This window comes from Lepidochelys kempii, unplaced genomic scaffold (genome assembly GCF_965140265.1).
Source record: "Lepidochelys kempii isolate rLepKem1 unplaced genomic scaffold, rLepKem1.hap2 scaffold_260, whole genome shotgun sequence".
Classification (NCBI taxonomy): Eukaryota; Metazoa; Chordata; order Testudines; family Cheloniidae; genus Lepidochelys; species Lepidochelys kempii.
The window spans coordinates 6518-33254 of record NW_027333629.1 but is presented as its reverse complement, the minus strand read 5'-3'; the positions used below and the strand labels follow the sequence as shown (position 1 = coordinate 33254).

At 56.3% G+C, this 26737-nt stretch overlaps 3 protein-coding genes across 6 annotated transcripts; 2 read left to right on the top strand and 1 right to left on the bottom strand.

Moving 5' to 3' along the window:
* On the top strand, positions 1-1878 carry CUTA (cutA divalent cation tolerance homolog). 3 transcript variants are annotated; one of them, XM_073326996.1, is made up of 7 exons: positions 1-88; positions 234-309; positions 559-707; positions 925-984; positions 1139-1184; positions 1343-1392; positions 1628-1878. In XM_073326996.1, exons 2-7 carry the CDS (start codon positions 292-294, stop codon positions 1725-1727), a joined length of 423 nt encoding a protein of 140 aa, XP_073183097.1. In that variant the 5' UTR covers positions 1-88; positions 234-291; the 3' UTR covers positions 1728-1878. The 3 variants fall into 3 exon arrangements, with proteins under 3 accessions (XP_073183097.1, XP_073183098.1, XP_073183099.1); XM_073326997.1 differs by lacking the exon at positions 234-309 and having other exon boundaries at positions 27-88; XM_073326998.1 differs by lacking the exon at positions 925-984 and having other exon boundaries at positions 33-309.
* A 212-nt stretch (positions 1879-2090) lies between these two features.
* On the bottom strand, positions 2091-11612 carry PHF1 (PHD finger protein 1). Its single transcript, XM_073326993.1, has 15 exons — positions 11393-11612; positions 9878-10081; positions 9716-9797; positions 9162-9257; positions 8968-9077; positions 8508-8656; positions 7264-7359; positions 6933-7001; positions 6731-6854; positions 6291-6358; positions 4294-4440; positions 3788-3923; positions 3589-3692; positions 3448-3507; positions 2091-3071 (listed from the first exon to the last, which is right to left on the bottom strand). The coding sequence occupies exons 2-15, from the start codon at positions 10064-10066 to the stop codon at positions 2762-2764; spliced, it is 1740 nt and encodes a 579-aa protein (XP_073183094.1). The 5' UTR covers positions 10067-10081; positions 11393-11612; the 3' UTR covers positions 2091-2761.
* A 1409-nt stretch (positions 11613-13021) lies between these two features.
* On the top strand, positions 13022-25718 carry KIFC1 (kinesin family member C1). Of its 2 annotated transcripts, none has more exons than XM_073327000.1 (18): positions 13022-13521; positions 13794-13853; positions 14118-14262; positions 14371-14479; positions 14626-14679; positions 20371-20415; positions 20527-20722; positions 20819-20996; positions 21861-22028; positions 22201-22326; positions 23548-23664; positions 23748-23921; positions 24044-24211; positions 24292-24430; positions 24606-24745; positions 25024-25097; positions 25342-25417; positions 25508-25718. In XM_073327000.1, exons 3-18 carry the CDS (start codon positions 14128-14130, stop codon positions 25550-25552), a joined length of 1944 nt encoding a protein of 647 aa, XP_073183101.1. In that variant the 5' UTR covers positions 13022-13521; positions 13794-13853; positions 14118-14127; the 3' UTR covers positions 25553-25718. The 2 variants fall into 2 exon arrangements, with proteins under 2 accessions (XP_073183101.1, XP_073183100.1); XM_073326999.1 differs by having other exon boundaries at positions 13022-13621.
* Positions 25719-26737: the final 1019 nt, after the last annotated feature.

Genomic DNA, 26737 nt, shown 5'->3' with positions numbered 1-26737 from the left:
CGGGGTTTAGGAAGCAGCATGCTGCCGTCCTGGGTCACGTGAAGGGGGACGGGCGGGTGGCTTCCGCGCAGATTGCAGCTGCGGGCAGGTAGGAGTTGTGGCGTGTGTTCGTACCAGGGGAGCGCCCTGCTGCCTTAGGGACTCAGCGCACCGGCTGCTGTAGGGGCTGTTCTCCCCTCGCAGGCAGAGCTGGCCCCAGGGGAGCCGTCTCAATTGGCTGTTTGCCCTTGCAGGGCTGGTCCCAGTCCCCTGAGCTGAGTCCTGCAGGGACGGTGGCAGCGACGCGCGCCGATGAAAGCTGCCTGCTGCGTGAGTAAAAGCCGGACCCCTGCCGACCACCTGTGGGGCTGCGCCTCGCCCGGCGCTGAGATGCAGCCGCCTCGGGGGGGGGGGGGGGGGGGTTCAGCGGCTTTTTACACTTGTCGTGCAGTATAGTGCGCCTCCTAGTGCTAACTTGGGGCCAGTGCTGAGTGCGAGGGGAGGGTGTCCCCAGCGAGACCCTCACCCCAGTCCCTGCAGCCCCCCGGGTCTGGCCCTTACTCTGTTTCTTGGCCACAGGTGCTGTTGCTGTCCCTGTTGATGGTCCCACTGCTTCGAACCGTGTATCAGCGTCTCTTCTCCATGGCAGCTGAAGCCTATACCCCCGGGAGCCTGTCAGCTGCCTTCGTCACCTGCCCCAATGAGAAAGTGGGCAAGGAGATTGCAAGGTGGAGCTGGGAAGGGAGTGGGCGCTAGTAGATTAGAGTAGCTAGGCTGGGAGTCAGGGCTCCTGGGTTTTATCCCTGGCTCTGGGAGGGAAGTGGGGCTAGTAGGTTAGAGCAGGGGGCTGGGAGCCAGGACTCCTGGGTTCCGTCCCAACGAGGGGAAGGGGTGGTTTGACTTTTGAGCGTGGAGGACACTGATGTGTATTTTTGTTCTGAGCAGGGCGATAGTAGAGAAGCACCTGGCTGCCTGTGTCAACATCATGCCTCAGATCACATCCATGTGAGTGCAGCAGCCAAGTCCCCAGGCTCTATGGTCACTGCATTGGGCCTGGAACTGGGATGGGAGGAGTTGGGGGAGCAGCCTGGCCACCCTGACTGGGGCAGGCTTTCTTGGTGTCTCCCTCTCACCAGCTCCCCCTGTTGATTTCTTTCAGATACGAGTGGAAGGGGAAGATCGAAGAGGACAGGGAGGTGTTGCTGGTGAGGGCCCATGTGGGGAGGGTCTTTGTGGGATGGGGCATAAATCCCCTGCCTGTGTAGGCAGTGGGGAGGCTCTAGAACCCTGGGCTCTGCCCTGCACGTTTGGGGGGAGTAGTCAATGGAAACTCCCAACCTTTCACTATCTGTCTCTTCCCCAGATGATCAAAACCCGGAGTTCCCGGATCCCAGTGCTGACCGACTTTGTCCGGTCAGTCCATTGTTCTTCTGTCTCCTTCTCCACCTTGTGGGAGTCTGCTGGTGGGGATGGGCCTAGGGAATTTCTGGCGGGGGGTGGAGTCTCTTGAGAGAAGGCCCAAGGGGTGTGCAGGAGGGTTGCTGGGGGAGGACATGAGTCTCCAGGGGGGTGGGTGGCAGAGTGGTGAGTCCCCAGGGGGAGTTGCTGGGGAATCCTTGCCTCTGACTTCCCCACCATCTCCCTATAGGTCGGTGCACCCATACGAAGTAGCAGAGGTGATTGCGCTGCCCATCCAGCAGGGAAACCCGCCATACCTGCAGTGGGTTGGGGAGACTGTACCAGAGTGATACCCCCCCTACCCCACAGCAGGGAACCATCTGCCCCTTCCCTGCCTCAGTCACCCTGTCCTGAGACACCATAAGAACAGGACTCACTCCATGGATTTTTTTGTGTGTGTGGGGGGGACCTGCAGCCAATAAACTGCCTCCAACGCACCAAGCAGCAGGGTTGGCTCCTCATTCACAACACACAGCCCTGGTCTACTTGGGGAGTGAGATGGCGCCTTAGAGCCAGGACTCCTGGGTTCCCTTTCTGGCTCTGAGGGGGGAGCGTGGAGTTGTAGTGGTGGAGGCTTGCCTCCTGGGTTCTAGCCCTTTCTGCGATACAGCAGCCTGTGGTGCCCTCCCTCCAATGACGAGGCTGAGTCTGGCTGCAGCAAGCTCTTTATTGCAGGTGTCAGTTTGTACAGTCAGAATGGCAGTGGTGACAACAGCATCAGCACACAGGGATGGGGGAGAGGGTACAGCTGGCCTGTGGGGAGGGGAACATACGCCATCTGTACAGCAGGTTACAAGCAGGATGGATGACTGTGCTGGGGGGCACCTTTCTCTTCCCAGGCCTTGGGGAGCTGCCACCTCCCATTCCTGTGCCCGCATTCTGCCTTGGCCAGCCCAATTGTGGCAGGGTGCCCCAAGCTCTGCCCTCCCCACATTGCACTTCATTAAATAGAATTTTTACAGAATAATAAAAAAGCAACAAGAAAATAAACCCTTTGAATACAATGAAGCATTTGCCTGTTGGGGGGGAGGAATGCCCCCCCATCCACCCTAGGGCCCTTCTTTGAGCAGGACTAGGCAGTTCATGCCTTATATCCAAGCTGAGGGTGAGAGCCCCTCATTACAGTGCAACCCCACACTGCTGTCAAAGAGGGACAAATCCATCCCCTTCCCAGGGGAGAGGCCTGACCCTGCACTCTGTCCTGGGGGCTCCTGGGAGTTGCACTCTGCTCAGAGTGTGTGTGGGGAGGGGGAGGAGGGGAAAGGAAGGACAACTCTCTGCAGCCCCAGTAGAGGGGGTATCTCTCTGGCACTTCCCTTCCCCCTCAGAACATGCCCCCTCCACCCCATTCCACCAGGTACTGGACAGTGCCATCGAGGGTGACCCTGCGGGCCAGGATGCGGACAGCCTCCCCACGGGCCAGGCGCCCCATGGCTCCAAAGTAGCTGCTGCTGGTGGGGGCAGGGCCTGGGCACAGAGTGTTGGAGGAGGGGGAGGCGAGGGGCTCTGGCTGGTGCTTGGTGCTGGGGGCTGGGTAGTTTGCATGGGGCAGCGGAGTGTGGGCAGGGGGATGCTCAGGGCTCTCGCTCTCTGGGGCAGGTGCTTCGCGGGGGTCCGGGCTGGCAGTGGTGCTCCTGTTATAAAACAAGGTGGATCAGAGAAGCCTGCACCGTGAAGTGCTTCTCCCCAGTCCCAGCCCAGGGCCTGCTCCAGAAAGTACCTGCAAAGTCCTAACCTGGGTGGAGCTTCCCCCATCCAGTGAGGCCATCCTGGCCCAAACCAGTTTTAGAACCCCTTTACAACCCAGTCTGCGCCGTGGAGGACTCAGTCCTCATTCTAGAATCTCCCATTCCTTGCTCTAGAATAGATATCATCCCTTGGGAGCCTGCCTTAGAAACTGGCCTCTGAGCCGCCTCTAGGAGATAGGGACTGCTCTCCCGAAAGCACATCCCACTGCAAACAGGCTCCGGAGAGGGTAATGCCCTGGGAGCTGCCCCTGCCTCCCCTCACCTCAGGGTCCGGGCAGTGTTGGCGGATGGGTGGAAGGAGGCAAACATCCTGATGGGAGCACTGTGGGCAAGAAAGAGCGAGAAATGGGGTGAATGCAGGGTTGGGCAAGGTGGCACCCCCACCCTGCTGGTCCCTCCTCACCTCTCCAGGCAGCGGGCGTCAGTGCGGCGGAAGTTGTAGGTGCTGGAGGTGCCGCTGTAGCCACAGTATGTCTGGCTAGCACTGACTGGGGTCTCCACCACCTCCTGCAGGGAAAGATAATCAGTGGGGTGCCCTGGGAAGGTCCCCAAAGCCCAGGGCAGGGGCAGCTCCTAGAGCAATGCGGGAGGCTGTGCTGTACCTGGGTGAGGGCTCTGTCCAGCTGCCACTTCTCCCTGCTGCTCCTCAGCTCCATGGAGTCTGTGGGTTCCGGGGGGACCTTGCGCCTCCGTGGCCTCCGGTGCCCTGCCCCACTGCTGCCCTGCCCTGAAAGGAAGCTGTAAGAGACCCTCCTTATCTGCACAGCACGCAGGGGGCCGCGCCTGCTCCACTGGGAGCCCAAGGGGGCTGGGTCAGTGACCCCTGATGGGAACGGGGAGGCAGGGTAGAGAGACTTGCCCAGGCCCTGTGACCCCTCCTGACAACACTCTATCTGCTACTACGGACCTAACCTGGGCCCCACAGAACTTCCCCAGGGGAAAATGTGGGGCGGGAGCTCCCAATGCTCTCTCCCTCAGTCACATCACCTCAGTGGTATCCCTGCACTCACACCCACCATGCCCTTCTCACCCTAACCCCATGCTGGAGCCCTGGGGTGGTGGCTGAATGTGTAGGGCAGGAGGAGTTGGGGCAGCTGAGGCTGCTTACCTGCTGTCAGTAAGTGAGGGCTGCCCCTGGGGCTGCTGAGCTGTGGAGCCACCATGGCCCCCAGGGCACTGAGGTGCAGGAGGTGGCACTCGTATGTGGAGCCCAAAGAGACCCTTCCGCTTCTTGATCTCCTTCCCTGAAATAAACCTGGAGAAGAAGAAGAGAGACCAGACTCAGATCTGCAGGGCAAACAGCTCCCATTCGAACTTCCAGCCCCCAGGCAAGAGCATCGGGAGCAGCAATGCAGAGGTGTGCAAGAGCCTTCATGACTGAGCGGGTGTGCTGTGAGAGCATGTGAAGGCTGGTGCAGTTTCAGGTGTGTGCGAGGGCGTGGCAGAGTGTGCTTCGGCTAGTATGGTTCCAGGTAGGTGGAAGAGTGCAGGGGCTGGTGCAAGTGGGAGTGGGTGTGAGGACATGGTGGAACATGTGAGGGTCAGTGTGGGTGCGAGCAGTGATGAGCTGCCAAAATCTTAACCGGTTCCCTCCTCACCCCATGAGGGGGTTGTGGCCCATGCCCACCCCCACCCTCCAGGCCCCTGCCCCATCCACCCTCCTCCCCTGACTGCCCCCAGAACTGGGCAGGAGGGTCTCGTGGATCACCGTAGTGGGTGCTCACCCCGCCCCTAAGAGCCAGGGGGACGTGCCGGGGGGCAAGGTGGGGAGTCCCAGCAGTGCTTACCTGGGGCAGCTCCCAGGAAGCGTCCAGCAGGTCTCTCTGGCTTCTAGGGGCAGGGGAGCGTAACTAGGTGGGGAGCAGGGAGAGCAGCTGCTCCCCCAACTGATCACATCAAAAGTGGTGCCTTAGGTGCCAACTCCATGGGTGCTCCGGGCTGGAGCACCCACGGGGAAAATTTGGTGGGTGCAGAGCACCCACTGGCAGCACCGCGCCCGGCCCCAGCTCACCTCCGCTCCGCCTCCTCCCCTGAACGTGCTGCCCCGCTCTGCTTCTCCACCCCCTCCCCCAGCTTCCCGCGAATCAGCTGTTCGTGCGGGAAGCCTGGGAGGGCTGAGAAGCAGGCGGCGGCTTTGCGCTCAGGCCCAGGGAGGTAGAGGTGAGCTGGGGCGGGGAGCAGTTCCCCTGCGTGCCCCCCCTCTGGGTTACCTGCTGCGGTGTGGGCGGCCCTCCTCGCGCCACCCAGCCCCAGCTCATCTCCGCTCCGCCTCCCTGGGCCTGAGTGCGAAACCGCTACCTGTTTCTCAGCCCTCCCAGGCTTCCTGCGCGAACACCTGATTCGCGGGAAGCCGGGGAGGGGGGAGAAGCAGGGCGGGGCAGCCCGTTCAGGGGAGGAGGCGGCGGAGGCGGTGCGGAAGTGAGCTGGGGCCAGGCGCGGGGTGGGGAGCTGCTGGTGGGTGCTCTGCACCCATCAAATTTTCCCTGTGGGTGCTCCAGCCCCGGAGCACCCATGGAGTCGGCGCCTAAGATGCCACTTTTGGCCGGTTGTTAAATTTAGAAGCCCTTTTAGAACCAGTTGTCCCTTGCAGGACAACCAGTTGTAAAAGGGCTTCTAAATTTAACAACCGGTTCTAGCGAACTGGTGCGAACTGGCTCCAGCTCACCACTGGGTGTGAGGGGGCGGCGCAATTCAGTGAGAGTGCGAGGGAGTAGCAGCACATGCGAGAGCTGGCATGGTTCCAGGTGAGTGGGAGGGAGTGGCAGAGCATGTAAGGGCCAGCATGGTGCAGCGTGCAAGGGGGCAGTGTGATTCTGCGTGGGTGCAGGGGCATGGCAGAGAATGTGAGGGCCAGCACGGTGGAGCGTGCGAGGAGGCGTGCGATTCAGTGAGGGTGCGAGGGAGTGGCAGCACATGCAAAGGCTGCTGTGGGTCCAGGTGGATGCCAGGACATGGCAGTGCGATTCAGCGTGGGTGTGAGGACATGGCAGCAAGTGTGAGGGCCAGTGTAGTTCCAGGTGAGCAGGAGGGAGTGGCGGAGTATGGCAGGCGTGTGGAAGGAGGGGCCACACAGGCAGAGCAGAGTGTTACAAAAGCTCCTCCCACCTGTCTTTGTGGCTGCTCAGGGCACTCAGCAATTGGCTGTACCGGTCCCTCTTGGGTGTATCCGAGAGCTGCAAGGACCAATGAGAATGGATGAGGATTAGTGAGGGCCATGACCAGAGAACCCTATATTGCCTCTGGACTTCTCCATCTGCCCCCACAGCATATCTGCCCAGCCAGCTCCCAGACAGCCCTTAGAGTCCCTCCCACTCCATTCCACTCTCTCCCTGGGTACCTCTCACCCAGGTCCCCAACCTCCCTTTCTCTCACTTCACTCCCACTCCTTGCTCACCTCTCTCCCCCAGCCCTGTCCCCTTCCCCCTGCTCCCCCTTCCTGCAGCCCCATTCCCTACTACTTCCCCCTGCTCCTCCTAGCCCTGTTTCCTCTCCCAGCACGCCTCACAGTCCACTTTCCCTGCAGCCCCTTCCCACACCCAGCCCACCTCTCCCAGCAGCAGGTTGTCCCAGTTCTCGCTGGCAAACGGCAGAATCTCCCGCTCAAAGTCAAAGTATTTCTTTTTGCAGCAGATGCTAAGGTGATAGAGAATGAGATGGGCCACGTCCACCCTATAGGGAGAGGGGAGAGGGTCAGTGCTGGCATGGTGGGGACATGTACTGGAGGTGCGGAAGGGCTACCAGACTCACCATCTCAGGGGAAGTCTCCGTACGCTCTCAGGACCCCCAGTGCAGACACAGCACTCGAAGACATAAAATCTGGAAGAGACCCAAGGTGTGTGAGGGAGGAATTAATCCTGGATCTCAGGGACCTCTCCCCACATGTGCCCTCACCTTTCTGCATAAGGGAATGAGAGGATCTCAGCTCCCCACCCCACCCTCTTGTCCCCTCACCTATGTCCACAGGGTAGTGGCGTGGATTTTACTTTCCTCCCCAGTCACCGCATGTCCCGTAACCTGTCTCCACAAGGGGCAGGGTGGATTTCAGCCCTCCACCTTGAGTCCCTCCATGCCCCCTCACCTGTCTCCATAAAGCAGTGGCTTGCTGAGACACTGGGTACATGCCTCATGGAACCACTGGGCGCAGCTGCAGCACTGCAACATCTTCAGGTTCCACCTAGGGGGGAGAGGGAGGCTGAGTGAGCACATGAGTGAGAGGGGCAGCCTGTCAGGGGCCCAGTACCCTCCCAACTGGAGAGAGAAAGGAGTTCACCTGGGGCATTTGCTGACCCACTCCAGGCACCACCCAGCTCTAGAAATGCCCTCCTCTCCACCCCATGAGCAGCTCCAGAAACCTACCTTCTAGTCCAGAAACCCCATCCCATCCAGCCTAGAAAAATCTCTCTCCCTTGGTGGAAGCTGCTGTAGAAACCTGCCCCCTCCAGCACACAACTCACTACAGCAACCTCATCCCAGTCTACAGCCACTCAATCTGGAACTTGTACTGGAAAAATCTCATGCTGGAAGCTGTTTGGGAAATTTGTTTTACAAGGACCATCCTGCTCTAGAAACACCCAGCCTGGCTCTAGAAAAGAGCCTACCCCAACAAAAGCTACTTTAGGGACCTCTGAAAACCTGACCTGACTTTACAAACACTGCGTTACTCCCATGCCAAAACAATCCAATTCCAGAAAGCACTCCAGACCCTTTTCTAGAAACTGTATCTAACTTCAGAACTCAATCTAGAAACCCACCAGTTCAGAGCTCACTTCAGAACCATCCTCCCAAACAAGAACTGGTCATAGAAAAAAGTTCCTCCCATATTTAGCTATTATAGAACCCCCACCCCACCATGGACTTTGCTATGGAGACCTCCTTCAACCACAAGACCACTTTGAGAAATCACGCTCCCTGTTCTGAGCTTGCTCTAGAAATCTCTGGTTTCAACACCTGCTCTTGAAATTGACCTCCCTTTGTGAAGCCTGCTTTAGAAATCTCTTCCAACTCCAGAACCTCCTTCCAGTCCAAAACTAGTTCTAGAAATCCAAATCCAAATGGTTTTGCTGGAGCTAGATAGGGCTCTTGCTAATTTATCTCTAAAATTAGAAAATCCTTTGGGGCAGAAATGGTGGGGTAGATGTTACCTACTCTATCAGGATCCAAATCGAGGGGCCTAGTTGCAATCTAGATCTGAAATCCTGCTGCTCAAGACACCCACTTTGGCCGGAGCAGGAACATTCCTGATTCCTGCTCTTTGCCACAAAGAAGTAGATGCAAGGGCAAGTGCTGACCTCAGGAATCTGCAGGCCCAGAAGGGGAACTTACTCTCCAGGGCCTCCACAGTAGCAGTAACACTGCTGCCGATTGGTCAGGTGTGCAGGATCCCACTCCAGAGTCTTGAGCTGATAGGGCAGCACCAGCTTCATGCTCAACATGGCCTTTGCATAGGGGCCTTTCTTGAGCGCACCACCTCTCTGCCAACAAGAGAACAGAGAGAGGGCGTGAGACAGGCTGGACACAAATCAAACAGATCCATCCACAGGAGGACAGAAATGGGGGGCTTGAATCAGAGGGATGCACCTGTTGGGGGGAAGGGGACTCATGAGGGGACGGGAGTCAGAGAGACTAACCTGTTGGGGGGGGAGCGGGAGCTGGGGGGGGGGGAACACTTGCTGTGTGGGGGATAATGGGAATCAGGACACCCCACCCCCTTTTTATCAAAGGCATCACTGAGGACATGAGGGGATGATGTCTGGCCTCCCACAGCTGCCAGCCCCATGCTCACCTTGGTGGCCACAGCGAAGACACACTGCCGGCACATCCATGCACCAAGAACCCCAGCCCCATCGCTGCTCGCATCCAGCACTCTGGGCAGATGGCACTCCTGGTGGTAGGCTGCAAGGGGAGAGAGCTGGTGAGAGAGGAGAAAGGGGGTCCCAAGATGGCCAGAGGATGGCAGAGGAGAGGAGCACCACTTACTGTGCCCACATTTCTCACACCGAACCAACTGGTTCTCTGGGCTCACGGACTCCGAGTAACACACGCAGCAGATCTGCTCCTCACCGGGCACAGCGGCTGTGGGAGAGAATGGAACCGGCTCAATTAATGCCTTGCTGGGGGCAACCCAAGTCTGGGATAGCAGGGGGCTGCAGGTCAGGACTGAGGGGCACCAACAGAGCTGTGCATATGGAGAGAGCATAGGGCTGGGATAGCAGGGTCTGTTGGGCTGTGAGTGAGGGGCACTGGCAAAACTGTGGGTGGGAAGCCCAGGCCTAGGACAGAAGGAGGCTGTGAATCAGGATTGAGGAGCTGTGTGTGGAGGGAGCCCAGGGCTGGGGTAGTAAGGGGAGGGGCAGTGGGTTGGGAATAAGGGGCATCAGCAGACCTGAGAAGGCTGTGGGTCAAGACTATGGGGCACTGGCAGAGCTGTGCGGGGTGGGAGCCATGGGACTGTGAGCTTGGAGTGAGTGGTGTGGCGGCGGAGCTGGGGCTGCGGGCTGAGAGTGAGACTACATCAGGACTCCAGTGCTCACCAGGGTTAATGTCCTTCCAGAGCACCAGGAACTGGGAATTGTCCTCAAATTGCACCAGGCAAACCTGCCGTGAAGCATCCACCTGCCAGAGGAGAGAGGGGTGAGTGAGTGCAAGGACAGTCAGTGGAGGGGCCCTGCTGTGTGTGTGAGGGCTTCACTCACCTTCTTGATGGTACCCAGATAGAGCAGGCCATCGGTCCAGCGGGCCAGCACATCTTGCCCCTCCCAGAAGCGGGGCCGGCTGGGAGCCACAGCAGGGGCCGGGGCAGCCGGACGTTTCCAGGGGCCGGAGGTCAGGCGGGAGCTCGTGCGTGTCACCCGGGAAGTCTGAGCAGGTAGCTCGCTCGCCATCACATTGTGACCAATCTGCCATGTGAGGGGAGAGGGTCAGTCACCTGCCAGAGCTCAGGCCAGAACCCAGGATTCTTCATTCCCAGCAACTGCATTCACTCCTGTGGGGTTCCTTTACATAGCAAGGGGGCATATTCTGTGTGAGAGGAGGGTCATAGATCTGGGGAGCTAGCCTTGGACTTGGGGTACCATTTATTAGGGGGTCTCCCAGATTGAGGAGTGTCTCAGAACCAGGGGTCATTTCTTGGAGGGAGATCAGAACTAGGGAGGGATTCTCTAGGGGTATCTCAGACCTAAGGGACCTGATCTGGGGTGTCCCAAATTCAGGGGGCCCTCTCTGTGGTGTCTCAGATCTGGTGGACCCAACACTATGGTGTCTGGGATCCTGGGCTGTCCTCTCTGGGAGGGTCTGGGATCTGGGGATGTGTCAGATTTAGGGGACCTGCTCTGGGATCTGACAGTTTCTCAGCTCTGAGGAGCCTGGTCTTAGGGGTCTTAAATTCAGGGGGTCCACACTGAAGTGTCTGGGATCCAGGAATATCTTGGAGGTGGGGGGCCACTTTCAGGGGGTCTGGGATCCATGGGTGTCTTGGATTTGGGGTATCCACTCTGGGGGATCTAGAATCTGAGAGTGTCCCAGATTCAGGAGACCCTCTCTGGCGATGTCCGGGAGCTGGGGGTGTCTTCAATTTGGGGGGCCTCTTTGGGGAGTCTGGGGGTGTCCCAGGTTCAGGGATCACTGTCTTGGGGGTCTGGGATCTGAGGGTGTCTTGGATTTGGGAGGAGTCTCTCAGGAGGATCTGAAATTTGGGGTGTTCCAGATTTGGGGGGCCTCTCTGGGGGGATTCTGTGACCTTGGGATATCTTGGATTCAGGAGACCCTCTCTGAGAGGTCAAAAATCTTGGATGGGGGGTCTCAGTGGGGGGCTTAGATTTGGGGAGACTCAGATATGGGGGCATCTGGGGGCCCGCTCAGGGATGGTTCTGGGGCAGTCTCTGATTCAGGGGGACCTGGGATCTGGGGGTGTCCTGGATTCAGGGCCCCTCTCTGGAGTGTCTCAGATTAGGGGGCCTTCTCTGAGGTGAGTCTGCAATCTGGAGGTGTCTCAGATTCAGGAGGGCCCTCTGGGGTGGGTCTGGGATCTGGTCCCGCTCAGACTGAGGGCATCTCAGTTGTGGGAGCTCTCAGATGTGGCACGAAGGAAGTCTCATTTGGGGATGTCTCCTTTAGGGAGGATGGAGGGGCTCTCTGTAGCTGGGCAGCCCATCTCTCTGCCCTGCATGGGGGAGGGGTGCTCCCTCTCCCTCAGCCTCTCCTGCCCTTACCAGGTCTCCGAGTCTCCTGTGGGGGTGGGGGCCGGCTCTCTCCCCTCCCCAGTCTGGGGAGGGGGGGCGTCTCAGGGCTGAGGAGGCTGCCCGGGCCCTCAGGGGCTAAAGAGCAGGCCCCTCTGCGGCTCCATCCTAGAGCTGAGCCCAGTGACGCAGCAGCAGCAGCCGCCAGAGCGGGGAGGAACGAGGGGGGATGCGGAGAGACGCCGGGGGAGAGGACCCCCCTAACGCCCCCCTCCTGGCGCTGCCTGCAGAGCAGGCCCTCGGCACCCCCCTCAGGACCCCCCTTCCCCGGATCTGCACTGACAGTGGAGCACAGCACCAGACAGCTATGGTGGGGGAATCCTCCACCTCTTACGATCCCATTCCTTGCGCCAGCCAGGTGGGATCACGTCCAGCTCCACCTAGAGGGGCCAGGCCCTGGAACCCTTTCCCAGCGCCCTGAGCCAGCCAGCCCCCACCCTGGGCCAGAGCGGAAATGACGCCCCCTCGAGGGGAAAGGCCCAATGTCTCCTGCAACCAGAGCTGGGGTCACTCCTGTCTCCTTCCCGCCCCACTGCCCCCTCCAATGATCCCATTCTGCCCCCCTCCATAACTTTGTGCACCCTCTTCCCTGCCCTGTCATCCCCTAAAGCCACCCTCTGCCCCGCTCTGCTGTTAGGCAGCTGGGGGGCAGTTCTTTCCCTTCTCCAGGCCCCTTCCCTCCTGGATCCACCCTCTCCTCTGTCACTCCTGCCCCCCAGCCCCTGCCCCACCCTCTACTTCTTCCCTTCTGCCCCCTCCACATTACTCTCCAATGCCCCTTGCTCCTCCCTCTCCCTACCCTGTCAGCCCTACTCCTGCCCCTCCCCTCCCTTCAACTGCCTCTTTCAGCCCTACTCCTGCCCCTCCTCTTCTCCTCTCACCCTTATATCCCAACTCCTGCCCCTCCCCCACTGCCTGTCACCCCCTACTCCTGCTCCTACCTCTCTCCCCCTACTCCTGCCCCTCCCCTTCTTCTCCCACCCTGTCATCCCTACTCCTACCCCTCCCCCATTGCCCCTCTCATCCCTACTCCTGCCCCTCCCCTCAACTACTCCTTTCACCTCTACTCCTGCCCCTTCCGCACTGCCCATCACACCTACTCCTGCCCCTCCCCTTCTCCCCCCACCCTGTCATCACTAGTCCTGCCCCTCCCCCATTGCACATCACCCCTACTCCTGCCCCGACTGCTGTCCCTCCCCCACTGCCTCTGTCTCCCCTACTCCTGCTCCTCCTCCCACCCTGTCAGCCCTTCTCCTGCCCCTCTCCCACTGCCGCCGCTGTCACCCCTACTCCTGCCCCTCCCCTTCTCCTCTCACCCTTGTCATCCCTACTCCTGCCCCTCCCCCACTGCCTGTCACCCCCTACTCCTGCTCCTACCTCTCTCCCCCTACTCCTGCCCCTCCCCTTCTCCTCCCACCCTGTCATCCCTACTCCTACCCCTCCCCTCAACTACTCCTTTCACCTCTACTCCTGCCCCTCCCGCACTGCCCATCACACCTACTCCTGCCCCTCCCCTTCTCCCCCCACCCTGTCATCACTAGTCCTGCCCCTCCCCCGTTGCACATCACCCCTACTCCTGCCCCGACTGCCATCCCTCCCCCACTGCCCGTCACCCCTACTCCTGTCCCTCCCCTCAACTACCCTGTCACCCAGACTCCTGCCCCGCCCCCACTGCCCCTGTCACCCAGACTCCTGCCACGCCCCTTCTCCCGCCTCGGCCCAAGGCCCGAAACCCTGCTCCTCCCTCTCTTCTAGCCCCGCCTCCAGGCTGCCGTTGGCCGTTTGGCGCGTGCCTTGTACTAGCCTCCGTCCTTGCAGAAGCGCGGCCACAGCGACAGCTCCGCTGGGTCACGTGCGGGGTGTTGGTAAGAGGAGGCCGCCGATTGGTCGGGGCTCGGGAGGAGCCGGCCAATCGAGGAGGTGAAAGCGGTGGATTGGTTGGATTTCGAAGAGGACGGGGCCGTAGGGAAGCGGCCAGCCAATTAGCTGAGAGCGAGACAGCCAACGGGCGGTGGCTCAGTGGGGGCGGTTTGAATTCGAACGACGCAGGGCGTCGGAAGAGGTTGAGAAGAGTTAAACTAGCGCAGCCAAGGCGATCGCTGGTGAGGGGCGCGCGGGACCGGACTGTCCCCCTCCCCGGTGGGGGGGGGTGGCGGCGGCGGCGCCGCGCGCGAGCTGGACTCCCCGGGCGGAGGGAGAGAGGTCAGGTCGGGTTGTTTCTAAAGCACCGCGGGTTGAGCAGTGGAGGGGCAGAGGCAGAGCCTTGCGATGCAGATGGGTGGGGTGGGGCTGGGCCGGGCCGGGCCGGGGAAGTTCCTGTTTCCCCTCCCCCCCCCTCTGGCATTCACTTGCCTATCTCCCCTTCTCCCCACAGGTTCACTTCAGAGCCCAGAACGCCAGCTGCTCCGCCCAGGCCAGCGAGAGTGCTGCAGTGGTGAGTGTGACTTGGGGGGAATGACCAGGGCACAGGTGCTGAATCTGCTCCCATTGGCTTGGGACTCCCTGTGTGGAAGGAGTTTGCTTGGTCCCCACTTATGGGCACCAGCCAGGTCCTGCCCCTCCAGAGGGTCTCACCATGGCAGGGGCTGGTGTGCGATGGGGTGTGCATGGGGGGAGCTCACCGTGCTCTGGGCGCACACACAGGCATTGGGGTGTCTGTATAACACATGATTGATCAAGCCCCCTTGCTCCTTCCCAGAGGTCCCAATATGGAGCAGAAGGGGAATGCTGATGGACGGCAGGTGCTGCTTGCAGGGAAGGCCCTTTCCCAGCTGCCGCTGCCTGTGCCTGGCTTGAGGGCCAAGCGAGGGCACAGTGATGAGAATCAGCCTCCAACCGAACAGGTGAGATGCAGCAGGCAGATGTGAACGGTGGTTTCTTGACCCACTTAATTTTCCTGTTCTCCAGGGCTCTGCTCCCAAAAACTGTCTCCTCTCTTCCCCTCCCACTAGAAACGTGCCCGAAGGCTCCCTGTACCAACCAGGAGGGTGGCAGCCTCCATCGCCACCACTTGTTCCAAGGCTTCGGCAGCAGCTGCAATACCCAGGACTCAAAGAGCAGGTGAGCTCTGGGGAAGGGTGTGTGCTAGGGAATGTGGGGTATGTTTGCCTGCAGGATGCAGGGACCTTTGTGTTCATGAGACCAGGGAGCTGGCACAAGCGGTCAGATGTTCCACTGCTAATGATGATGCTTCATGTCCACCACAGGCCACCGGGCTTCCCTCCGACCAGGACTGACCATCCCAGCAGCCTCAGTCGCAGGTATTTGTGGGACTGAGGCTTTCACTCTGAGGGGGAGGATCCTTGTGACTTTGTGCCACTTGCCAAACCCAGCACTGTTATCCAGAGTTCTGTGGGACCCAGTGCTGGGAAGACTGTTGGTGGGTGGTACTTACTAGAGAGCTGAGCAGCCTTTGCTGGCTGGAAGTCCCAGGCCTCCTCTCCCTTTGGGCCCTCTCCATGGGGAGCTGTGAGCCTTGTGCTCAGCTCAACTGCGTTTCTCTGTCAAATACAATACTCCTGAATGCCACAGTTGATTGGTTCCAAGATTTGGGGGAATGTTTGAGGCAACAGTGGCCAGAACCCTTGTGACTTTGGATGATACCAGAAAACTGAAAGCTGTGGGGATGGGGGATGTAGGGCCCATGGAGTCCCTGCCATTGTTTTGACACAGCCACATCCTCTAGCACCTCTGGAATTGCCTACAGATCAAACTGCTGGTTGTTGGTGTGACCCGTGGTGCCCAGGGCAGCCCTTGTTGGAAATGCCAAGGTCAGGGCAGGCTGCAAAAGGGAGAGCAGATACTCCCAAAACTGGTGTGTAACACTGAAGTTAAACTCCCCAACCAGTCACAAACTGTGCTTTTGATCCCCTCCCCCTCCACACTGGTAATGAAGAAGCAAAAAAATAAGTCACTCAGTCCCCTTTATTGCATTCCAGTTCTCTGGCTCCCAATTAGCACCTAGGTCTAGTACAGTGAGAAGTTATATATGCTCACATACACAAAATGTTTTTCTGACCCCAAAGGGTCAGCCATGTCACCAGGTCATTATGGGTTTGGATCTTAACCAAAATACCACACTGTCAGCCAATCATTTAGTGCCTAAAATTAAAGGTTTATTAAAACAAAAAAAGAACAAGAAGAGAGATGGTAAAGCAGTCACATATGTACAAAGACTTTAAAGTCCATATATCAGGTTCCTAGCAGTAATGAAAAAAGGAGTACTTGTGGCACCTTAGAGACTAACAAATTTATTTGAGCATAAGCTTTCATGAGCTACAGCTCACTTCATCGGATGCATTCAGTGGAAAGTACAGTGGGGAGATATATATACATAGAGAACATGAAACTATGGGTGTTACCATACACACTGTAACCAGAGCGATCACTTAAGGTAAACTACTACCAGCAGGAGAGCGGGGGGGGGGAGAACCTTTTGTAGTGATGATCAAGGTGGGCCATTTCCAGCAGTGACAAGAACATCTGAGGAACAGTGGGGGGTGGAGGGGGGGAATAAACATGGGGAAATAGTTTTATTTTGTGTAATGACCCATCCACTCCCAGTCTCTATTCAAGCCTAAGTTAATTGTATCCAGTTTGCAAAGTAATTCCAACTCAGCAGTCTCTTGTTGGAGTCTGTTTTTGAAGTTTTTTTGTTGAAGAATTGCCACTTCTAGGTCTGTAATCGAGTGACCAGAGATTGAAGTGTTCTCCGACTGGTTTTTGAATGTTATAATTCTTGACATCTGATTTGTGTCCATTTATTCTTTTACGTAGAGACTGTCCAGTTGGACCAATGTACATGGCAGAGGGGCATTGCTGGCACATGACTACATATATCACACTGGTAGATACGCAGGTGCACGAGCCTCTGATAGTGTGGCTGACGTGATCAGGCCCTATGATGATATCCCCTGAATAGATATGTGGACACAGTTGGCAACGGGCTTTGTTGCAAGGATAGGTTCCTGGGTTAGTGGTTCTGTTGTGTGGTGTGTGGTTGCTGGTGAGTATTTGCTTCAGGTTGGTGGGCTGTCTGTAAGCAAGGACTGGCCTGTCTCCCAAGATCTATGAGAGTGAGGGGTCGTCCTTCAGGATAGGTTGTAGATCCTTGATGATGCGCTGGAGAGGTTTTAGTTGGGGGCTGAAGGTGATGGCTAGTGGTGTTCTGTTATTTTCTTTGTTGGGCCTGTCCTGTAGTAGGTGACTTCTGGGTACTCGTCTGGCTCTCAATCTGTTTCTTCACTTCACCAGGTGGGTATTGTAGTTGTAAGAATGCTTGAAAGAGATCTTGTAGGTGTTTTGCCTCTGTCTGAGGGGTTGGAGCAAATGCGGTTGTATCGTAGAGAGCATTCTTACAACTACAATACACAAAGAAAAACTATTCCCCTCCCCCGACGTTCTTGTCAAACACACCCCCCCCCCCCCCCCCGGCCGCTCTCCTGCTGGTAATAGCCCACCTTAAGTGATCACTCTCGTTACAGTGTGTATGGTAACACCCATTGTTTCATGTTCTCTATGTATATATATCTCCCCACTGTACTTTCCACTGAATGCATCCGATGAAGTGAGCTGTAGCTCACGAAAGCTTATGCTCAAATAAATTTGTTAGTCTCTAACGTGCCACAAGTACTCCTTTTTCTTTTTGCAAATACAGACTAACACGGCTGTTACTCTGAAACCTAGCAGTAATGGTGAGTTTGCTGGCTTGAAAGTCCTTCTGGAATACATCCTCAGCTTGGACGGGTCATTCAGTCCTTTGTTCAGAGCTTCAGTTTGTGGCAAAGTTCCTCCAGAAGTAAAAAGCAGGATTGAAGACAAAATGGAGAAGATGTAGCTGCCTTTTATAGTATTTTTCCATGCGGCCTGTGCTTCCATTGTTTCAAACACAAGCTGCCCAACACATGGCTTTGAAGCCTTTTCTGTCCATGGGCATGCCTATGTATGCCTTGGTGAGTTGGAAGGAATATCCTCTGCCTTCTCTCAATGGGTCAGTTGTATAGCAGATGGTCCTTAATGGGCTATCAGACCGATTCCAAACTGTCTGGGGGTGTCACCCAGAAGCATAGCCCAAGTTTAAAATACAGATATACATATCTATAACTCATAATACAAAAGGTGATACGAACATATGATTTGCCCGAGATGATGATGATGATAACATTTTTTGCAGATATCTTACATGGCATATCTGGCATAACTCATTGCAATTTTATACTATTGGTATTCATAATATCCTAAAGTGTCCCCCAGATTCCATACAGTGTCACAGTGAGCACCCATGAAACCCTTCCAGCATACTGATACCCCAGCTCATCTCTGTTCCTCCTTCCAATAACTTACACCCTGAGCATCTCCCAGATGGACAGAAGACAAATAATAGAGGTGTTTGACAATGAAGTGGGCATTTTCTGTGATATTTTTGATTCCTCTGTATGCCTTGGTTTCCCATTGTACTTTGCACTGCTATTCGGTGGGTATAAAAGGATTAGAAAGATGCTCTTGGGGGGAAAAGAAGGAGATGTGAGGTATTGCCACGTGATTGTCTGGGGTGGAATGAATGGGTCCTTAAAGGACTGGTTTAAACCCAATCCATATCAATGGTGGATGCGCCAAGACAATGGGAGCCCCAAGAACTGAACAATTGATACTTATCCACAGGAATCTCCAGCAGGTGGAACATGTGATCTCAGGATGGGTCGATGTCTTGGGGATAAGAATTGGCCGTTGGAAGAAACGGTGCAGCTCTCACCTGGGACAAGGGACAGGGACAGCCACGTTGGCTTTAATGATAGCATGGCTCTAGGGTGCCCTGGCCTGGCGGTAGCCAGGTTGAACTCTCTTAGTATAAAGGCTAATGGAAGGATTTACAGATTATGTGGGGCGGTTGACTAATACATTACCTCATTTTGGTAAGGCTGCCTGGTGTCACTGCAAATACTCACTGAAAGCATTGCAACCTGAAGGGGTATAGTACAAGTCTCCCATGGGAGTCTGGCTTGGCTGGTTTCGCTATAGTGAGCCACAAAAGCCCAGACCTGGTCTATGCTAGCAAATTAGGTTGGTATAACTACATTGCTCAAAGGTGTGAAAAATCCACACCCCAGAGCGATGCAGTAAAACTGACCTAACCCCCCGGTGTAGACAGTGCTCAGTCGATGGGAGAATTCTCCTGTTGACATAGCTACCGCCTCTCAGCGTGGTGGTGTACCTACAGCATTGGGAGAACCTCTCCTGTCACTGAAGCACTACGGGGTGCAGCTGCAGCATTTTAAGTGTAGACAAGTCCACTGTTTTGGATTCTTGGAGGCCATGGCCTGTCCCTGTAGAAGAGTGTGTGGGTCCTTGGGGTCTAGCACACTAAAGGGGTTACTCCAAAGGGACTGGTTACAGGCTGGAGTATAGACCAGACCTGTGGCTGTCTGACAGGTGGTGGCAGAGAGTCAGATACTGAATGGTCTCAGTGACTAAATTGTCAATTTGCCAAGTGCCATGTTCTGTCCTTGGGGCTCCCATTGTTTTGGTGCATCCTCCATTGATGTGGGTCAGTTCCAGCCGGTCCTTTAACACCCATCTGTTCCCACTAGCCAGTTACACGACACAACGCCTCCCATCTCCTGCTCTGCCCCAAGAGCAGCTCTTGAATTATTTTGCACCTGCTGGCTAGCAATGTAAAGTACAGAGGTAAACTGAGGCACATAAAAATATTACATTTTGTTATGGGGTGCACACAGCTCCTGGCATGGGGAGAGAGGGGATTGGGGACACCCACAGAGTTATTGCAATGGAGGAGGAATGGGCAAACAGCCCCTGCCATGGGGATGAGAATGGGTGGGACCCCAAAATGGGGAGACACAACCCCTTGTGATATAGTGGAAAGGGAGCACACACAAGCCTGTGAGTTGCATGGAGTTCCGAAAAGGAGGATGAGAGGTAGTACACAGGGAGCTTAGGAGGGTGAACAGAAAGTTGCAAGGACCCCTGGGGCGTACCGGACCTCAGCCTACAAGAGCTATGAAATGTGGACCCCCTAGTTTACAAAAATGTTCAGAGTGTCCTGTTTCCTTGCACAGTGCGCTTACAAACAGCAAACATTTTCCTTGCTCAGAGTTTCCAAGTCTGCACCTTCTGTCAGCTCTCTGTTTCCTCTCATAGCTACTCACAACTGCGTGATCCCATGATTTGCTGTGAAGGAGTGGGAATTATTCATAATATTTTGGATGAATATTGTGTTTGCTTCAGTTTCCCCTATGTGGTGTGTAGTTAACTAGGTCAGGGGGGTGGGGGAGGAGGAAAGATTGTTTACCCTTTGCAGCAACCCAGAGATACAGGCGGGACCAATGCCCAGCTGGTTGGGGCCCCATGCCCATGTCGATTCTAAGAAGACAATGGCCATTCCAATTATTGGCACCTAGCAATAAACAACCATGGATGGCCCACCCTCCTTAGGAAGCCAGCTGGGTATGACCAGCTCGGGAACAAAGGACTAGGGAGCAGCCAGGTGGGGTTATGTGTGGGCCCCTGGAGGCAGGAAAGAAGTTTCTGGTCAGGGATTAAAGAGGAGTTAGAGGGCTCTGGACCGACCCAGATCCACCTGACAAACTTTCCGTTGTCTGTGTTATCTAAGGATGTGCTATGCTGTGTTCCAGACATCTAATAAACCTTTCTGCTTTTACACTGCTGGCTGAGAGTCACCTAAGATCAAGGGAGCTGGGGGTGCAAGTCTTCCCTGGGTTCCAACTCAGGTGGAGTCACTATAGGGCACTCACAGTGTGAAGAAGGGGTGCTGAAGGCTCTGAGGTTTGGGTCCAGGAGGTAAGGAAGCCAAGAGGCCTACACTAGTGAGTGAGAGACCCTAAGGGGGCTGACACACTGAAGGAATTCTTCCAAGAACTGTTCAAGAGCAAGGACCTGTAGCTCCATGACACCTGCTCTCCCCTTTCCCTCTGCAGACATCGTCAGGAGGCCGGTGCCTGTGGCAGCAGTTCCAAAGATGGGTAAGGCGGCAGCAGGAGCGGCTTGATGTCAAGAAGGGGTGAAGCCAGGGATGGGGAGAGGGATAGCCCTGCTGGCTCCAGCCTCACCTGCCTCCCCCTTTCTCCCCACAGCAGCCCCTGCCCTAGCTGCAGGGAACGAAGGGAAGAAGCGGGCAGCCTGGGACCTGAAGGGCCAGTTGAGTGATATGCGGACCAAGGTGAGCAGCTACAAGGACAAGGTGCAGAGACTGGATGGGGAGAACCAGCAACTCAAGAGGCAGCTGCAGGAGCAGGTGGTTCAGAACCAGGAACTGAGCAGCCAGGTCAGGTGAGAAGCCAGAGGACTGAGGGGGAGGGATCCTAATCATTCTGGTTGGGGTGGGAATGACTCCTGCCTTATCTCACCATGCCCCTACTTCTGCAGCACACTGAGCTCTGCGCTGCACACTTGCCAGGAGCAGGCACAGCAGAGGCTCCACAAGGTGATGGAGCTGTCAGACCTGAAGCAGCAACTGGAGGAGCAGGTCACCAGCCACAGCAGGACCATCAGGCAGCTGGAGGGGACCAAGCGGGACCTGTCATCCCTGCTGGAGACCAGAGAGGTGGGTCTGATCCTGGGAAGGGGGGAGATGTGATGTTAACCTCCCCCACTGGAGCCAGAGCCAGGCCAATCCAGGTTGTGTGGCTGGGGCCGGGAGAAAAGCTCAGCTCTTGGTGCCTGTGCTAGGATCTCCTATAACATGCTGTACCCTCAACCTAGCTGTGCCCTGTCAGATTCCTGTCCAGTAGACAGGTTATGCACCCATTGGGTCATCTGCATGCTCTGCTCAGAGGGACCAGGCCTTATGCAGCAGCCGGTGTAACTTCCATGCATGGGCTCAATCTGCACCTCCTAGACACAAGCTTTGTTTCCTATAGCAACAACTCAACCTTATGAAGGCTTTACATAGACCTGCTGGGACAACACTGCTTTGCTCCAGTCTCCTGGAAATTCCCTTATTGCCAGTGTCACAACCCCACCTTGCTTTCAGGACTTACTCTTGTGTCTGGCTGTTCTGCTTTAGTTATTGCCTTGCTGAGAGTGCTGCATCTCCATAAAGTGACTGCTGTCCTTGCAGGGTGTTTCAAAGGAACCTTTCCCCAGTGTTCAGGCACCCAACTCCCTTTTAAAATCCCGGCCCTAATGTTGGGCCTCTTTGATTCACTTGCACTGCAAACAAGCACTGCTTTCTTCACCGTTGCATGCATTTCCCACAACAGCTTTTCTTGACCAGGTTATCAGCTACACTCCATGTCTAGCAAGTCTGTCAGTTAGCAGCTGGGAGTCACATGCGCTGGCTTGACCCATGGCGTGTGACATGGTCTGTTGTCTCTCCTGATGGGGGCCTGGGGCGTGTGTGTTGTGGTATCCCGAGAACTCGAAGCAAGTCTCTAGCAGTAACCCCGAACTCCTGGTCCTGCTCCAGGTGAAGCTAAAGCTGGTGGAGGATGGCCTGGCCCAGAGGGAGTGTGAGAACAAGGAGCTGAGAGGCCAAGTGGCAGCCCAGCTGCAGGTCATGACCCAGCAGGAGGAGCGGCTGCACCATCTGGAGATGGAGAGGAGGAGGCTGCATAACCTGGTGCAGGAGCTCAAGGTGACAGGAAGCTCTCATTCTGCCCCACCTCAGGGAGGTGGAGGGAATTAGGGCAGGACACCATGCAGGAGGGCGGGGGTGGGGGCTGGAAGAAGATAAGATTGCGAGGGACAGCTGGTGGGAGCTGGGGACAACCTTCCCCACACTGGACTGACATGTCTCCTATCCCCAGGGTAACATCCGTGTGTTCTGCCGTGTGCGCCCCCTGCTGGCCTGGGAGGAGAGGCAGACGGGACTGGAACACCTGCACTTCCCCCTGCAGGACAACAAGGCCCTGGTGCTCTCCAAAGTGGAGGAGGTGAATCCAGGGGCTGGGGCACAGCTAGCCCTGTCTTTGTGATGGGCCATGGCTAGCCCTCTGGCTGTGCATTGGCTGATATTCAGGGCAGTCACTGTTTGGGCATGGCATTAGTGTGGTTAAGTTGGGGAATGCTGGTGCAATCTACAACTTGCACACTACATGGGCACTAGCTTTGGGCAATTCCCCCTGCAGGGATCCTAAGTCACCCACCTCAGCCCCAAGCCAAGGAGGGGCTGACTTTGCTTCTGATGTGCTGCTGCTTAAATGTAGGGCCCCTGTGCTTGGGGCCTTGAAAACCTTGCTGGCACCTCACAGCCCAGCTGGGCCTGCTGCCTCGAGAGCAGCCTTTTCACACATCTAGGAGCTAGCATTTTTCTGAGCAACAGGCCATAGGTCTTTGCGCATGAACATCTGAAGGAGGGTGAATTATAGTGTAGATGGTGCACAGACATTTATGCATGAGACTCCCAGTGACAGAGAGTTCCTGCTGCAATGCCCTTGGGGCAGTGCTTCCCATGGCTAGTTCTTATCTGTAGCCTGAATTTGTCTGGCTTCAGCTACCGGCCACTGGTTTCTCCTACTGCCTCTGTCTGCTAGCTTAGAGCCTTCTGCTCTCAAATATATCCATATATGTATGTGGAGACCATGATCAAGTCTCCTCTGAGCCTTCCCTTCAATAAACTGAATAGGGGGAGCTCCTTCAGTCTCTTACTGAGGCAGGTTTTCCAGCCTTCAAATCATGTAGCTTTTCTCTGAACCTTTCCCAGTTTGTCATTATCCTTTTTGAAGTGTGGCTGCCAGATCTGTACAGCGTGTCCAGTAACAGCCACAGATGCTGCATGGAGAGGCGATAAACCTCATTCCCCCCCAACCCCCGCCCCAATTTTCTGGCAGCATGTTAGAAACCTGGGGCCACCTCTGAAGGGTTCGTTAATCTCAAAATCAGCCGAGCAACCAAGTAGTTCCATTATCACCCTGCACCCACCAGTGCTGAATCTCACCTGCTATTGAACCGCCCCTTCACCCTGCCTGGCTTGGACCCTCTGCAGGTCCTCACGACCACCTCTTCCCTTAAAGAACCCTCTGCAATCACTGCCCCTCATTACCACTCTGGGGACTTCCCATCAGAGGCGGCTGTCTATTCCCCCAGTCCAGGCCTGGGGTCCTGGGAATGAGTCCTATAGTCTGACCCACATGTCTGTCTCTCCCTCCACACAGTCCCACTTTGGGCGTGACCGCAAGGGTGATGTGAAATATGATTTCATCTTTGACCGGGTGTTCTCCCCTGCTTGCTCCCAGGAGGAGGTGTTTGAAGAGATTGCGCTGTTGGTGCAGGTACAGAGTGGGGCACAGGACTTGGGGGATTGGGAGTCTGGGGGTTACCCCCATAATGACCGCTTCCTTCTCCCTCCCTGCAGTCTGCTCTGGATGGGTACAATGTATGCATCTTTGCCTATGGGCAGACAGGCAGCGGTAAGACCTATACCATGGAGGGGCCGGACGACATGAGCCCTGAGACTATGGGCATGATTCCTCGGGCTGTGCGGCAGGTCTTCCAGGGGGCACAGGAACTGGAGCCCAAGGGCTGGCAGGTGAGTGAGCATCCCACTCTGCCCTTCGTGACTGCCCCCAACCCTGTGGCTCTGGCAGCATACCTGGTCCCCCCACAATCTCATGGTTATGATGTTGTTTCTATCTCCGACACACACCCCAGTACCGTTTCACGGCAAACTTCCTGGAGATCTACAATGAGTCGCTGCGGGACCTGCTGGTGGGGCGGCCAGAGCGGGGCGCCGAACTGGAGATCAAGCGGGTCAGCCAGAGCAGTGAGGAGCTGCATGTTCCGAACCTCCGCTATGTGCCTGTGGACTCCGAGGATGAGGTGAGCTGAGACGTGGGTGTGCTGGAGCCAGCGGGTTTAGGAGTTGTATTGACCCCACCAACACACCCTGCATCCCCCAGGTGCTGAAGCTACTGCAAACAGCCAAGGCCAACCGCTCCGTGGCAAAGACGGCTCTGAATGACCGTTCCTCCCGCAGCCACAGCCTTTTCCAGCTGCGCATTGAGGGCTGGAACCGGAGCCGGGACCTTCACAGTGTCTGTGAGTGTGGCAGGTGGTGGCTGGGGCTGCCAGAGAATAACTGGAAGGCAGGGCTGGGGGAGCATTGGTTGCTAGGACCACCTGTGGTGTGGTTGCCCTGCCATATGTGGGAGAGCTGGGTGAGGTGCCCTCTCCCAGGCCTGTCTCATATCCGTTCCCTCTCCCTTCCCTGAAGCGGTGCTAAGCCTGGTGGACCTGGCAGGCAGCGAGCGGCTGGACAAGTCCTTCTCGAAGGGGGAGCGGTTGAGGGAGACCCAAGCCATCAACACTAGCCTCTCTACGCTGGGACTGGTCATCATGGCGCTTTCCAACAAGGTAACAGCTAGGACACCACATGCCCCATTATCACCAGTCTCTTCCCCTCTTTCCCCAGGGCCGGTGGTCATAGTGCTGTAAGCAATGTAACATACCACCTGCATGCACCTCACTGCCCCCTCCCTCTCCCCCAGCCCTTCTTTGCCTAGTATAGGGGAGACACAGTGAGGTTGGGGGCTGTCTGAGGTACATGGTATGGAATCTTCCTGCCCAGGGGTACCAACATGCCCCCTCCTCATAGACAGTGGGGAGCTGACTCCTGTCTTCCCACTCTGCAGGAGCCCCACATACCCTATAGGAACAGCAAGCTCACCTACCTGCTGCAGAACTCGCTGGGGGGCAACTCTAAGATGTGAGTAACAATGGGGGGGCAGTGGGAATAGTAGGAGTGTGGGGGAGGGATGAGGCAGAGATGTATGGAGAAGGATTTAGCATCAAGGTGGAGGGCAGGGCTATGGGGGACGTTGTATGGACAGGGTGTGGAGGGAGTCTAAGAGGAAGGGAATGTGCAGGGACACCAGGTGCTGGGGGTAGTGCCAGAAGAGGGCTTCTGCGGCTCCTCTAACCTCTGCTCCTCCCCTTTCCAATGCCCCCAGGCTGATGTTTGTGAACATCTCTCCGCTGGAGGAGAACTTGTCAGAGTCCCTGAACTCCCTGCGCTTTGCCAGCAAAGTAAGTGACTGACTGGTGTGCAGCTGAGGCAGATGGAAGGGGGTTACCATGCCGCAGCTTCCCACTCAACTCCATCTCTCTCCCTTCCAGGTGAACGAGTGTGTCATTGGAACAGCCCAGGCCAACAGGAAGTGAGGGGTGTCACCATCCCGGCTTGGCTGCACGGTGCAGCTGGAGCCCTGTGGGAGCAACGCTTTCTGCACCCCACCGGGGCTGTGGGGTGGCGTGTGTGGCTTATCTTGTGTCTTGTTTTTAATACTGGTATGGACTCAGCATGAGTGCTGGAAATAAAATGTCTTTTACAGCTGCTGGCTGCATGCACTTGTGGGGAAACCCAGCTGTCCAAGCTGCAAGATGGGTGCAGTGGGCTATCAGCTGGGCCTTGGCTGTATTGTTATCAGCCAGAACCAGGTCACTCTGGACATGGCCCTCCCTGTGTGAGGTCCTCTTTGCTGTTCATCCAGCTGCTCAATCTCCCCATTCCACTGCCAGCTTCTCCTGCCCCCGGCAGTTATGCCCCCCAGCTCCACTCAAGGGCAGGGCTGCTGCATGTCTGTGAGGGGAGGTCACAGCTGTTCGTCTTCAGGAGCGTAGGCTTGGTCCCGCTTTCCCCTGTGAGTTTTGGCAAGCACGACTGGGCTCTGCTGAGTATGCACCAGTGGCCGTTCCTGCTTCCGTACACAGCCATTAGTGGCTGCCATATTTTTGTACAGTTTACACGCGACTGGCGGTGGAGAGCCCGAAATAGCTAGCACAGGATAGGGCAATAGGCCCTGTTGATGGTTGGAACAAAACTGCGCAGGCGCGAAAGGTACCCACCATAGGCCGCTGAGCGGGAGTGCCATCTTCTCTGGGAGAGTCTGAGCAGCACATGTGTAAACACAGCTGTCAGATGCCATCTTGTCACTTGGCTTTATTCAAGCCATGCGTGTGCTCTAAGCAGGCTTGGGCGGTGCTAGGAAAGGTTTGAGCCGTGTAGAGCTCCATGTTGTATGGCAGCTCATCCGGTCCAGTCCAGCCCCTCTCCCTAAATGGAACAATCGTCTCTACCTGACCCCCTGAGCAGTGCTGCCAACTCCACGTAGGAGGAAGTCCACCAGACAAACCTTGAGAAGTTGCTAGATATAGCTGTTTAAGCACTCAGAAGGAGTCAAAAATGTCTCTGAATAAAATTTCCAGAGAATGCAACAGAGAATTATACACACACCTGGGCGTGCACGCACACTGTGTGTGTAGTCACAAAATCATTCACAAGCAGCTCAACAGTGTTAATAAAATCCATTCCATGCTCTTCTTACTACATTCTGTTAGACACCAAGT

Coding starts and splice junctions, on each gene's coding strand:
- PHF1 (XM_073326993.1), bottom strand. CDS start 10,066: ATGGCGAGCGAGCTACCTGCTCAGACTTCCCGGGTGACACGCACGAGC. Junction 6,855..6,932: donor CGGAGACTTCCCCTGAGATG/GTGAGTCTGGTA, acceptor CTCTCCCTATAG/GGTGGACGTGGCCCATCTCA. Junction 4,441..6,290: donor CTGAGCAGCCACAAAGACAG/GTGGGAGGAGCT, acceptor CTTCTTCTCCAG/GTTTATTTCAGGGAAGGAGA.
- KIFC1 (XM_073327000.1), top strand. CDS start 14,128: ATGGAGCAGAAGGGGAATGCTGATGGACGGCAGGTGCTGCTTGCAGGG. Junction 22,029..22,200: donor ACCTGGTGCAGGAGCTCAAG/GTGACAGGAAGC, acceptor TCCTATCCCCAG/GGTAACATCCGTGTGTTCTG. Junction 24,746..25,023: donor TCATGGCGCTTTCCAACAAG/GTAACAGCTAGG, acceptor CCCACTCTGCAG/GAGCCCCACATACCCTATAG.
- CUTA (XM_073326996.1), top strand. Junction 708..924: donor GTGGGCAAGGAGATTGCAAG/GTGGAGCTGGGA, acceptor TGTTCTGAGCAG/GGCGATAGTAGAGAAGCACC. Junction 985..1,138: donor ATGCCTCAGATCACATCCAT/GTGAGTGCAGCA, acceptor GATTTCTTTCAG/ATACGAGTGGAAGGGGAAGA.